The sequence below is a fragment of the Marmota marmota genome, unplaced genomic scaffold, assembly GCF_001458135.2.
Source record: "Marmota marmota marmota unplaced genomic scaffold, marMar, whole genome shotgun sequence".
NCBI classification, from domain to species: domain Eukaryota; kingdom Metazoa; phylum Chordata; class Mammalia; order Rodentia; family Sciuridae; genus Marmota; species Marmota marmota.
This window is the reverse complement of record NW_025999990.1, coordinates 13946423-13960849: the sequence shown is the minus strand read 5'-3', so window position 1 is coordinate 13960849 and position 14427 is coordinate 13946423. Positions and strand designations below refer to the sequence as shown.

At 37.2% G+C, this 14427-nt stretch overlaps 1 protein-coding gene across 6 annotated transcripts in view; it reads right to left on the bottom strand.

Annotated features, from left to right (window-relative positions):
• Positions 1 to 891: 891 nt before the first annotated feature.
• Ccdc68 (coiled-coil domain containing 68) overlaps positions 892 to 14427 on the bottom strand; it is a 44391-nt gene continuing 30855 nt past the window's right edge. For 5 of the 6 annotated variants that reach the window (XM_048806190.1, XM_015482362.2, XM_015482361.2 and 2 more), the window contains exons 9-12: positions 11738 to 11843; positions 10286 to 10369; positions 5205 to 5281; positions 892 to 3300 (exon numbers count right to left, since the gene is read on the bottom strand). In XM_048806190.1, the coding sequence (XP_048662147.1) occupies positions 3243 to 3300; positions 5205 to 5281; positions 10286 to 10369; positions 11738 to 11843 (325 nt within the window). In that variant the 3' untranslated portion in view covers positions 892 to 3242. Of the gene's footprint in view, positions 3301 to 5204; positions 5282 to 10285; positions 10370 to 11703; positions 11844 to 14427 lie in introns of those variants that run through there. The other variant, XM_048806192.1, reaches the window with a different exon arrangement.

The following is a 14427-nucleotide window of genomic DNA, read 5'->3' as shown; positions in this document are numbered from 1 at the left end:
CGTTTCAGAAGTTTTGTCGCTGATATACAGAAATGCCTTTGATTTATGCGTGTTGATTTTATATCCTGCCACTTTGCTGAATTCATTTATTAGTTCTAGTAGTTTTTTTGTAGACCCTTTTGGGTCTTCTAGGTATAGAATCATTTGCATTTCTTGTCACATGGAACATACAGTATGTCTTTTTCCCTCTGAAGACTTTCATTTAACACAATGATTTGAAGTGTCTCTGTTGCATATATTTGTTTGTGACCTAGCCCTTTGTATCCACATGCTACATTCTAAACCTGAGTTGAACCACGTTTTGTTGATCTCTTCACCTCTTGGTGGACATTTGTTTTGTTTGGGTTAGTTTTGAGTACTTACAAATAAGGGTGCTGTGGAAACTCAAGTGCCTTCCTGCCTTGGCTGTTTTCTCAAATGCCAAGTGCCATATTTTGAGGAACTATGTCTTGAACTCCATATGTATATAGTTTATCAATCAAGCAATTAAAGATTACTATTTAGATCTTTATTGCCTTCTTAATATTTTTCATCAAAAAGGGGGGTGGTGTGGAAGAAGAAAGGGATGGAGCAAGGAAGAAAAAAAAATAAGGACTTACCAGTTCTGGGTGGCTATAGGTAACCTAGGGTAACATTGGTAAGGAATCTGTATTTATTTGCAGGTCAGAGGAAAGGTAGAGAGTTTCACAGTGAAAGAATTGAAGAAGGTGTATGTGTGTGCTTCTTAATTTTATAATTATTATGTTTTAAAATTTAGAATAAAAACAATAATTTATTTTTTTGCAGTTAATTTGGACCAGGAAAAATTAGCAGATAAATTTTAGGAACTCTATTCACTGACAAAAACAATCAATTTCTTGTGGATGATTTTGTTATGATCCAATAAAGACATTAATCCATAATAATTTTATTATAAAATGATACAACATTTACATTATATATATTTGGACTTCTTTATCATATGGCACATAAACAATTGTTCAAAAGATATACTAATTATTTAATCTACACATTTCTTTTTTTTAATTTTTAATCTACACATTTCTTAGCAATGATTTGCAACAACATATGTAATCAAAGTAGAACTAAATTCCCAACTTCATAATATGAACGTTAGGCCCATCTCAGATCTTCTTATGTATTTTATTATTTATTGTATTTAGAAATGCAGTTATTTAAAATACAACGGAACTACTATTTCTTCTCCTGTATTTTCTGTACAGAAATTTACTTTTAAAGTAATGAATTTCATTCCCCATTTCTTCTGTTTTATTGTTCAGAAATGTTTATTTAAGAAACATTTCTGTTTTGAAATGTTTACGTAAAAAATATTTTGAATGATAAATTTTAAATCCATAAGGGTATGAAAAATAACCAAAATATGACAAATGAAAGATAAAACTGATGCATAAAACTGATGCTACTATAAAGATGTCTTTGTTTTTGACGAGTCTGAATAATTTGAGATTTCTGAAATTGCTGATTGGTATTCTCAGGGAATTCAAAGTCCATTTCAAAATGGACCTGGAGAGCAGGTCTCATCTGTATTGTATCCAACTGTACTTTGATGTTCAAAACTGAGTATAGCAAAGTCAAAATAAAGCACATGAGGGTTTTTCCATTTTTTACTTTAGAATAAATTGTTCTAATAGAAATTATGAAGGCTGTTTGGTTACTTAAATGAGTTCATTTCGAAATCTCAAAGTTTTTAAAATCTAACATAATGCTTAAGGTAAAAAGGGCATCAAAGGAATTTCAGGGAAAGGTGGATTCTCTGTATACCCTAAAAATACTTCATGAAATCATGAATAATAAACATAAATAAGCAGGTTCTCAGCAGAAAAGTTTGCCTAAATTCTTTAGATGTTAGTCTAACGAGTAAAAGACAAACTCACTTCAGGAAATATTGATTGTCTCAGTAAATGTTGTTTCTGACCATCATCCACAGGATAATGTAGATAGACAGCCCTCACGGAAGTTGCATGTTTGATACATAGCAAGAAGAGGGGTATTTCTATTACTGAGAAATATCTCAGACCACCAAGTGAGCAGGCAGAATGAACATCAACAGCCAAGTCAGAGGTTCAAATCCTTGTCCACAATTAGCAGTTGGGAAATTACATAACCACTCTCAGTATCTCTCTGTAAACAGGGATAATGACATGACCTGCTTCTGAGGGTCTGAGAGAAAACGACAAGAATCAAAACAGGTAAAGTGCTTAGAATTGCCCCAGCATAAGATAACTAAGACGTAAATTTTATTAGATAACTTCCTTAAAAACTAGCAAACAATACAAATGTTTGCAAGGACACCAGGAAGCATGAAACCCACACAGAGAGTAATGCAACATTAGAGGACTACAGTACTTGCATGAATTTATAAATACTTCACATCACTTGAACATACCTTTAAATATTAATAAATAATACTGATACTTCACATTCCATACTGAAAGGTTGGAAACATTTTCCTGAGAAAATGTTGAGAGTTATACACAGTGGATGATGAAGGTCTTAAAGAGAATTCCCCTTTAGGGTAACTAAGTCTCTCCTTACTCGTTTAATTGCAGTGTATTGTATTTTCCTGAGCATCAGTATGTTTGCATGAGTGCAGCCATGATTCTCAACTTCTGTGGGCAGGATGGGTTAGGAAATTAGCTTAGAAGAATCTACTCTTTCCTTTGTCCATAATTCAGTAGGAAACAACTCGCTCTTTAACAATAGGTTAGGAGATAAACTTATGTCATAGTAAGATATTTTTTATTAGCTAAGTCAACTTTAAATAGACTATTTATTCATACATCTATTCACTCTGCTTACACACATAAAAACCACTATCAAAAGGTCAAAACTGACAAATTTGAAAGAGTTCCTTTAGCAAAAATCTGGAAACAAGATCCAGATTTTCTCTTTGTTTTTAGGTTTAAACAGAATTCATCTTCCATCCAAGAAAGTATGATTTTCCACCTCGGGCACTGTGCTGAAGAGTTTCAGAAATGAGATTCTGCCCTAGAGGGACCTGGACTCTTTGTTTATTTACCAAGTTTTGAAGAAAGAGTTCCTTCTTCAAGTATATGTGTGCATGATTTTCTGGAATATCATCTTCTGCCAAAGCAACCAATATATAATAAATCCCATTTAAATACTTGCATTATGCTATTTTAACAGGAATGTTTAGACACCGTGTGGAGGAAAGAATGAGATCCACATTGTCCTTCTTAACTGGATCTCTATCCAGAAGTTCATTTCCGTAGTCTAATCAACATCACATAAGGGGAAGTGCCTTCAGTCTTCATTTCACTGGAGAAAAGACCAAAGTATCAAACGAGTATCAAAGGAGAGCACATGAAACCCGAGTGATCCAATGGCTGCACCACCACCACTCCCACCTCCACTCCCACCAAGTTGCCAAGTCTGAACTACATTGATCCAAGAGATGGTCATCATGGATCTGTTCTAGTCAACTCTCCCAAGATACAGTAGAATCACATTGTGAAAGCACTTGACTTATGCAAATTCAGCTAGGTTTGATAGGACAAGAGTAAGAGAGTGAAGGGAAGCCAGAGAGTCAGAGCCTGTGTCTGCCTTTCCACTCAGGAGAGATGCGCACCAAACACAAACCAAGTGTTCCCTCAGAATGTTGCAGTTCTGGGGGCTTCTTACAGCTTGAGCTTCTCTCCTCACTGTGCAATTCTAGTATTTAAAATTTAAAAAGTAGATCTTTAACTATTAACTATCTGAAACTAAGAAATCGACCAATAAAACCATTTTCTCTGACACACTCCTTCTGTAGCAGCTAGATTTGAGACATTAAATACTGGGGTGGCTACAGTATGGTTGCAACCAGTTGTTTCTCCTCTATTTCACTCTAGCTTTATTCTCTTCAAGGGCAAAGCTGTTGAGAGCCGCCATGATACTTAGCCCCCCTTGGGAAATGCTATCTGCTTGGAAGAGACCAGCACACTGATCAGCCTCCCTTCCTTTGGAAGGTCATACTTGCCCTCCTGTTCCAAAGCTGTCACCTCTTTCCCTACACTGAAGTGACTAATAATCTCCCTGCTTCTGAAATGTGGGCATCTTGTCTCTTCCTTGAATACCTCTGGGGTTTAATTTCTTCTTTTTTGGAAGTTGCATTGCTAGTGGCCAAAAAGATGAGAATTTGGCACCTGGAGGCCCAAAGATTTTAGAGGACTTGATTCATAATGGTTTCATCTCCAGTCTCTAATTATATCCATCATTAGCAAAGTGAAACATTGTTGCAGGAAGTTTTAAAGGGAGAGATGAATCTGTCTGAATTCCTAGACTGATGCTAATCACAGCGAGTATGATTTTCCACCTCGGGCACTGTGCTGAAGAGTTTCAGAAATGAGATTCTGCCCTAGAGGGAACGGACTGGGAAATTCAAAAGCTGCTCAAACAGGAAGTTTTTAATCACTTTTAAAAAATGATACATGTAATTACAGGCTATGTTTTCTTTTAAGTGATCATCTCTTAGAGATTATGGAAATGAGATTTGAGCCAGATTCACATTCAAATTCAGGCAACAACAACACAAATTAAGCATTTAGACATGACTTAGATGGTTTCAACCATTATTTCCTTGGCTTTCATGGATCATTGTCATTACTGGAGATTATTCATTGCCCTTGAAGGGAATGAAGCTAGAGTGAAATAGAGGAGAAATACTGGAGATTATTCATAGGTACTTGTTGGAGATACTTATTTTTTAAGCAATAAAAAACAACAACAAAAAATAAATATACCAATAGTTAGACCTGCCCTGGTGATATTTGCCATCTATTAATTTGAGAGACGATATGGAAATTTCAATAAGTATGAACAATTCATGATTAAAATGTCCACTAATGTTATAAAAAATGAACAACAGGGAGTGAAGGATATTGTAGGAGATGATCTGTAATGCTTGGAGAAAATATCAAAGTCGAGATCAGGCTTGTTGGAAGTAAGAAAGCGGGGAGAGGGTACCTAAATGTATTCATTCATTTATTCAGAAAATAATTATATGGTAGGCTTCAAAGATTCAGTGATGAACAAGATTAACACAGTTCTGAATAGGAAGAGAGAAACAGAGAGTAAACAAAAGATTACATAAGTATTAGACTGCAGTCTTTCTCAAGGGGGTTAAAAATCAATCCTGTTTAACAGCAGTTGTGAAGATGGGGCTGAGGAAAGAAAGACCTTACCTGGTAGACACCGCCTTACATACTTTTGTCCTAGGAGTTTCAGACCAAAGTGCCACCTTGGTTTTTAGTTCTTTATTCTAAAATTGAAAAAAAAAAAGTGCTGAGATCAGATAATTAACCCACCTATTCGATATATCCCAATGCTTCTGTTCACCCTGCCACACACACCTGCCTCATTCCTTGGCAGTAAGTTTGTTGCAATCATTCTATTAGAACACAGGAACAAACCATTTGAAGGTCATTAACTTTTATCTCCAAAGATACAAATATGCCCTGAAAAGTGCATAATACTCTTTTAAGGGATCAACATATAGTATTCTGACTTAGCCTCGGATTTGCAACAGCTGAATTATCTATGTTTGAATTTACAGATTCTTTTATACAGACAAATAAATAAAAACTTTCTTAAAGGACCTTATTAAAGATACACACAACATTGCTACAAAACTGAACAAAAGCTCTTGATTGTATTTTTTTAACTTCTCTTGACTCTCAGTTTTATCACATGAGAACAGGTGCCATCTCTTCTTCACTATGCCATTCAAGGCACCCTTAGCCTCAGTGGCTCCTGGAGGCTTCAGATTGCTCATCTCTATACTAGTGGTAAGTGATACATGTCCAGCCTGTATACATTTTTTTGTATACATTTTTTTCAAAGAAACAAATACTGTATGATGATAATATTTCAATTCTGGAAGTGTTCTCATAATTCTAGGAGGTAACGGAATGGCTAATAACAGTGTTAGCTGTTCTCAGGTACAAATCCTAGCACAGCCTTTCACTAGCTGTGTAACCTGATTTAGGTTACTTAACCTCTTTCTGCCTAATTTCCTCACCTGCATAATACATATAAAAATAGCCTCTTCATCACAGGTTTGAAATGAGATTAGTTCAGTACCTAGCATGAATTTTAAGGCTTCAAGGTCTGAAGTCAGTTATAGTTTTCTAGTCTAACTACCACTTTTTTATATAACAACAACAACAAAAAATGAGTTCTAAAACTTTGGTTTTTCTGAGCCAGGTGCAGTAATATGCTTGTAATCCCATGCAGTGACTCTGGAGGCTGAGGCAGGAGGATCCCAAGTTCAAGGCTAGCCTCAGCAACTTGGCAAGACCCTGTCTAAATAAACAAATAAGGCAAGGTATATATATCAGTGGTACAGTGCCCCTGGCTTCAGTCCACAGTACTTAAAAAAAATAAAATAAATAAAAATAAAAACCTTTAAATGCCCAAATTCTATTCATGGCAAAGTTCAGGGTCAAGATGGGTCTTCCCAATCCAGAGCCAGTGATTTCTCCACAACAATACAAAACTGAGAAATTTCACTGAACAGATCTGGAGAGTGAGAGTCAAAAGAGTGAAAGTGAATGGCCAGGAGTGAGTTGCCAGTCTCTGCACTGTCAGCTGAGGGTCTTGAAACCCAGGCTAAGTGCCTCAACCTCCTCCTGCCTCAGCCTCCCAAGATGCTGAGATTACAGGACGGTGCCCCCACAAATTCATGTGGGGAAAGCATGTGAATATTAAACTAGAAGTAAAATAAAAGCCATTCAAGGAAGCATACAACAGTAGGCATTTAATGACTACAGAAAAGAAGTAAATAGAAATTAGTGTGACTAGAATAATTTGGAACATTTTCATACACAGAATCTTAACTTGGACTTTAATAACAAAATGAAAAGGGTGAGGAGGGAAAGAAAATGACTTCTGATGATTCCTAGAGTGTGATCCTGGGAACATCAATTTCAACATCACCTAGGAACCTGTTAAGACAGATCCTCAGACCTCAAGAGACCTGCTGAATCAGAAACCCAGGCACCTGCTAATATGTGTTCATACGCTCACCAGGTGCTTCTGGGGTCAGCTCAAGTGTGGGAAACACTGGACTGAGAGGGGTTTTCAGTCTTGGTTATGTCTTGGAATTGCCAGGAGGGCATTAAAATCAATGGGAGCCCAAGTTGCACCCTGAGATTCTGCTTCATTTCGTTGCTGTCTGGGCTCAGGAATTTTTCAAATTCCACAGGTGATTCTAAAGTGCAACTGAAATAAAAAACCAGTGAAAGAAGGAATCGATGTAAGTTGTGAATTTTGCCCCTTCTCAGTCCTCAAGTGAGAACGACATACGTGGATATATTGAGTAATAACTAAAAGACAGAGACAACATCACTGGATACATAAATCATTTCAGGAGTTAAGCATTTAAGTCTCATCCAGGAAATATACTTCAGATTTGATAAATTGATAATAAGGACGCACCTCATGTATTGGAGATAAATCTAACATACCCTCCAAACAAGGGCAGGCATATCATAGGCCCAGTGTGTGGCTGAGGGAAACCCCCCTCTATTCAAGTTATGAAGCAATTGGAAACACAATATTGTGATGACAGCCAGAAATGGAAAATACTTCTGTGGCTAGACAATTATGTAGAAGCTAATTGGATTTTTTCCAAAATAAACTCCCACTTTCTCAAGTTCCAAACAACATAAAATCATGTGTTATCATGTCTGTCTTTAATTTATTTCAGTTTCCATGTTGACTTGTTTCACCTATCAGATTAAGGCATTTATTATTGATTCATAGCTGTTTCTACTTTTTCCTTTAAGTAAGACAGAGATTTATTAAATCATTTGTTTATAAAACTACAAATCACTGGCCAGAATTTGTCTGTCATTGTTATGACTTTATCCTAGGAAAGTTTACTAAACAGGGTTCCTAAAGAACGTAATTTTTGCACACTTAATCTCCCATAAGAACAGATCATTAGTAAAAGAAGTTAGAAATGCATGAAATGTAAGATGAATGTCAGCACTGTAAATCAAGATGATGAAAGATATGGAAAAGGAGAAAGAAGGCAAATAATTTAGGTAGAGTTAAGTATTTTCTGATGATATTTAAAAGAGGTTTAAAAGACTTTTCTAAGTATTTAAAAGTTTTTCTAAGGAACTTGATATGAGTCAATTTTATTTTCTATTTGGAGGGAGTTACAAAAATAAAACTGCTAAAATAGAAAAAATTACTTCCATGTCATGAAAATAAGAATAAAATAGAAAATATTTAATACAGTAACTGTGACAATGGATAAAATAATGGTTATCCCAATTTAATGTTATAACTACTCATTTCAAAATATATATTAAATAACCACTTCCATTATATTTCACACATGATACACATTATACACACACATGCGCACATGTTCATTTGATAAGAGGATATTGTGTGAAAAGGAGTCATATGTTTTAAAGTCAAGTAGACTAAAATGCAGATTCTGCCACCTGCTAGCTAAGTGATTTTGAACAAGTTTTTTTTTTTTAAACTTCTCTGAATCTCAGGTTTTATCACTTGGAAAATGTATCTTTTCCTGCACTTACTATTAGACCAAAAGGCCAATTGGATCAATAATGTACAGTGTGTAGGATAAATTACCATTTTACTTAAGACAATAAAATCTGCTTTGGGGATGATATGAACAGACACAATTGAAGATCATAAAATTGGATTAGAAGCAGGAGCACCACTGATTCATTGACTCTGTGAGAAGACTTGGCACTTAATTAGGTATGACCAGAGCCCAGGACCATAATGAAGTGAAAGATCAGAGAAAGATACCAGATCTAAAATAATCCCTCCAATTAAAATTGATCACAGATGCACAATAATTAAAGCAGTAGTTTATTGGAGCCAAAATAGGCTGGTAGGCCACTGAACGGTTTCCAACCTAAGAATGTAGTCTAGAATTCGTGGGTGTTTCAATTTCATTCACTGGTTATAAACTCCAGAGTGCGGGTCTCATGATTTCTCTATTTCAACACTGTTTTTCTGAATTCAGTGCCTAGCTAAGAGTAGTCACTCAATACCTGTAGAACTAATTACACCACTAGTGATGTGCACAAATGAATGAAATGAGTAAAAGTTCAATTACTTTCAATATAGTAGATATAGTGAGCCAGATATACTCCACAACTTTATGTGCACGGAATCCTACAGAAATAAGATGCAATCATGGTGCTCCCTCCTGGTCTATCCTGAGGAGGAGAAAAGTTCCCAAAGATGCTGCAGGTTTCCAGTGGAATTCAGAGCATCTCTGTCTTCCACAGGACAGGACGATATTGGCAGATGGTATATCCATCAGGAAATCAAAATACTGAAGGATAAAGTCGGAAAAGTACGTGGGTTCAGGCAGTTGGAAATGAGCCCTTGATGCAGACAAAGAGGTGACACAGGGGAGGTGGAGGTGCCCGTGGGTCTTGTGCCTGTGCTCCAACCTGGGCGGGGCTTGGCTGCACTACCTCTGGGATAGGGCCACCACCTGCCCAGGATTGTCACTGAATGCCAGAAAAGGGATGGAGAGGAGGGGCCAGTGGAGTGGAGGGGAAGAAAAGCATGTCTTATCACAGGAAATCAGAAAGTATTGTGCTGGGCTTTCCAACAGGCAAAAGTGGATAATTGCAACAGGTTTCTGGAAGTGGGTGAGCGCTGAGGCAAAGCTTGAGAACCAGGATGAGTAGGGACGAAGAGAGAGGAGAAAGGAGTACATTTCAGGCTGGGAAAGAAACCTGTGTGGGAACAAAGGCAGGCGACAGGAAGCCTGGCCATCTGGCTAGAGTGGAATTTACATAAGAGTGGCCTTGAACAAACTTCAGATCCAAGGCCATGTGGAAAGGTCATCATCTGTCTTGTCAGTACATCAAGTATAATTGAAAATGTGGATGCTTAACAATTATTTAATATATAATAATGTTATTATCAATTTAATAATTCAATTAAATGGTTTAAATACTTACTAGTAATTTAATAATGATTATTATAAATATTCCTCCCAAAGATGTAATTTCTTATGCAAAGAACATTCATATGCATATGCTCAGAAGAAGACACCTGTATGTACACACAAGCACACACACTGACATGTGGACACTCACACAGTCACAAGCAACCACACACACACACACTCAGATATAATGTCACACAGACATGCAGTCATGCATAAGCCCATAGACACACACTAACACACAAGCTCAATGAAACACACAAACACACGCACTCTCAGGCTGAATTGTACCACGGATTCCCTTCTTACCTGGGCTTCAAGGATGCTGACTTTTTCTTTCAGATTTTCTATTCTTTTATCTTGTTCTTTTAAATTATTTTTTAATCCTTCCATCTAAGAATTAGGGGGCACAATTGGAAAAATCTTGTCAGACCACTGGGTCAGAAATCATATGGCTTTCCGAGGTCAAATGGCACTCATCAAATAAAAGCATGACATCTCCCAGTATTAACAGACTCAGCAAGCTACAGAAAATCGCAAGCCAAATTAGCACCTGGAGAGAAAAGTCCTCAGATGGTGCTGTTATACATTTTAACTTCTGTGGAACCTATTCACACCAAATTGAGCAGGAGCCCATCCTGTGGAAAGGAGCACTGGTCTCCCCAGGGGTCTCAGCAAACTCATGACCTCCTCCTGCAGATGCACCTGCTGATAGACTGAAGGTGAGGCCCACGGGGAGTGCAGAGGCTCCCCAAGGGATAACTTGTCAAGCAGTGGCAGGAAGATGTGACCTGCTTTGCCAAGAGGCCATGCAAAATCAGGACATGGGGTGGTGAGGTACAGAACAGCACCCAAGAAAGGGCACAGTGGATTCTGAAGCCAACTCTGTTACCATCAGCTCTACCACTGAACCATTATGAGCCTTGGTCTTCTCATCTGTAAAATGTGAGTGTGAGATACCCCCAAGATCCCTCTCAAATCCCACTACTCAACTTTCTGGCCTTTGGGTGAAGCCATGGCCAAATGAATACAAGTGCTAACCTGTGTCGAGAAAGCACTGGGATTATTTAAGAGGACTCCTGGAAACAAATGCTATATATAAAAACATGAAATAGAAGTCCAGTTTTATATACACATCTTGAAGTCTGTCTTATACAGTCCACCATCACCCGTTGCTAACACTATTACTTATTCTTTTTCTCCTGCCAGGGTATTCCTAGAGAATAGGCTAGTTCCTACCCTAAAACACATTCTAAATGAATTTATAATTATAAGGTTATTAAAAAAGATAACTTCTTATTTTTAAAAAATATTTTGTTTATTTGATTGTAGTTGGATACAATACCTTTATTTTATTTTTATGTGGCGCTGAGGATCGAACCCAGGGCCTCACACATGCTAGGCAATCGCTCTACCGCTGAGCCACAATCCCAGCCCCAACTTCTTATTTTTGAAAAGTATGAGTAATTTACAAAATCTTCTGAATAACAGTGCACGGCATCTGACTCAGAACACCTACACAAACATCAATGGAACACCTAAAAAGCAGTTAAACCACAATTTCCCAATGGTCCTTATTGAGAACATGGCAGGTGCTGGTGTTAGTGTCTGTAACAGAAGACACTCAGAACTGAGCCATGTTGCATGAGAAAGCAAAAACATACATCACTGGGGAGAAGAGCCCCATGGCAAGCTACCCGTATTTGGCCTTCAGGCTGTAAACATACCATCTACCAGAGAAATGCACTCGATTAGCCTGACCTCCTGGATGATGCTGCGCAGGTTCTGATGCTGAGAGTGAATCACAAACTGCAAATGAGAGATCTGCTCCTGGAGAATGGAAATCTCTGTTTGAAGATCCTGGCAACTGAGAATGCAGAGGGAAAAAAAGAGAGAAAGCTTTGAAAACAGGCTGTGCAGGTCTTTCCCCTGCCTGTAGGGATAGGCCTCCTTACACACCCCATGCAATGGAGCACTAGACCACACAGATCACACTGAGGATGAACAGCCAGGAAGCAGCCCCTGTGATGTGCCTAGTTATGAACTTGAATGGGAATGCCAATTACAAAGTTTCTCCAAGAGGCAGCTGGGTCAAGTTGTATTTGGCCAAGTGAAGCACTTAACATTTCTAAGCTGTCTTGTATATGAGCACCCACAGACCTGGCACCCAACAAAATTCACAGCTCATTACATAAAAGGGGCAGAACATGTGAGCAAGAATGAACACTTTATCTGATATATATCAGAAACAGATTTCCAAAGAAATAGGTTTAGTATATGTTATGGGTTGTCTGTCCTCCCCTCACTTCTTCCCACTCTTCCTTTCTCTTCTGGGTTTTCTACTTGTGATATTCTACCTGTAGGTAGGGAAAGGGGAAAGAAAAAGAAGTAAATTAAATTTCAGCTAACACTTTTGAGTCCACACAAACCACGGTAAAAAAAAAAAAAATATATATATATATATATATGAGTTAGGTTTGAACTTAGATTGCTCATACTTTTCCAAAGCTCCACTTGGGGTACTGGAATTGATTACCCAACTTTTACTTCTTTCTCTTCTTCCAATATTAGTTATAAAGCCACATTCATCCCGGCAAGACCACCAAGGTTGGGAGACTGGGAAGCTGAGAAGCCACTCACACTTTCTAAGTCTCTGTGCAACAGTTGCAATAATCTCTGCCTTTGCTACTTTATGAGATTAATCCATAGACTTGAAGAATAAAGTTATTATGCTTTTTGAAAGTAATGAGCTTTTCACATAGTAATGTATTGATATTATTTCAGCCTTTTCAAAGTTTTGCAATGAGTAACCCTCATCCAATGCAATCACAATTCTGGATTTTTATAGCCTCTACATGTAAAGATCATGGAAATTCATAGAACACCATAGAACATGATCTCTTTAGGGAATGATCTCCACTTGTTTCATATCATATATTAAGGCATTGTTTCTCAAATTTAACAGGCATCAGGGATCTTGTTAAATCTAGATTCCAACTTAGTATGCAGGTGTAGGGCTTGAATTTCTGCATATACAACTGGGTGTTCCATCATGTTGCTGGTCCATGGATTATGCTTTGAGTAGTGCAGCATTAGACCACTAAAGGAGGCTCGGTAACTTTTTGTATATAAGATAGTCTTTCAAAACCGTGTGACTTACTATCAAGCAACTTGCAAAATTTAGGAAATTCTTTTTAACTCTCTTTCTCTCTTGGTTTTGCACGAGAGGACTTTAGAAAAGTTTAGTTGACTGTACAAAACATTAATTTCCATAAAGCTACACTAATCCTTGCATATGCAAATAACATAATGATGACTATTACAATATATTTATCATATGGAATTAAATAATTTATCCTACCAAAGTGCTGTATAATTATGCAAAATAAATGTCACAAAATACATGTAAAATGAGGTTCATTGTTGTTCATAATATAAAACAAAAGGGAAGGTTCTAAATGCTCATCAATAAAGACTGAAAAAATGAAGCAAGGTCTATCTATGCCATTCAGATAGCCAATATATATATGAAGATGCTAAATATCATTGATATTCAGTGCAGCACAAATGGCAGCCACACATACACCTATACACAACCAAATTAGCTAAAATTTAGTAAGACTCAGAATACTGAGTCTTGGCAAAGATTTGGAGCAACAGGAACTTTAACCACTGCCACTGGAAATTAAATTAATATAATCATTTTAGAAAACATTTTCTTCTGAAGTTAGCCAATGATTCATAATTCCATTTCTAACTATATTCCAAAATGTGCACTATGAGACAGATAAAAAAATGTTTATGGAAACTTTATGCATGTTGAAACCTGGAAACAAACCTGCGATATTCATTGACAGGAGAATGGATAAGCAACTGTTGCTTTTTCACACATAAACCATGAATGACAGACACTAACAACATGACTGATGCTCAAAAACCACCCGGAGCAAAAGAAGACCCAGCATGCCACTCATCAGAAGGTAAAAATGAAAAACTTAGTCAAGGCAGCTGTTATGCTAAGGGATACATAAAGAAAAGCAGGGACATGATACAGGACAGTCCAGAGCAGGGCCACTTCAGGAAGTCACAATTGTTCACCCACATGTTTGCTTTTAAATAGTCCATTAAACCATAGGTAGTATTAATGTTCTGTGCATGTTTCTGTATGTGTGTCTTACTTCACATGCATGTGTGTGTGTGTGTGTGTGTGTATCAATATTTGTTTAAACAGAAAAGAGATGCAGGGGATACAAGCCAACCAACTAATGCTAGTGAGCTTTGTATGTTTATGCATTTGGAAGAATTCCATTTGTCTTTGGAGATTATCATGCTATTTAATCTTCTCTTGCTGTTTTTTTTCCCTCATTTGCTGTACAGGGAATTGAACCCGTGGGCGTTCTACCACTGAGCTACATCCCCAGCCTTTTTTTTTTTTTTTTTTTTTTTTTTTT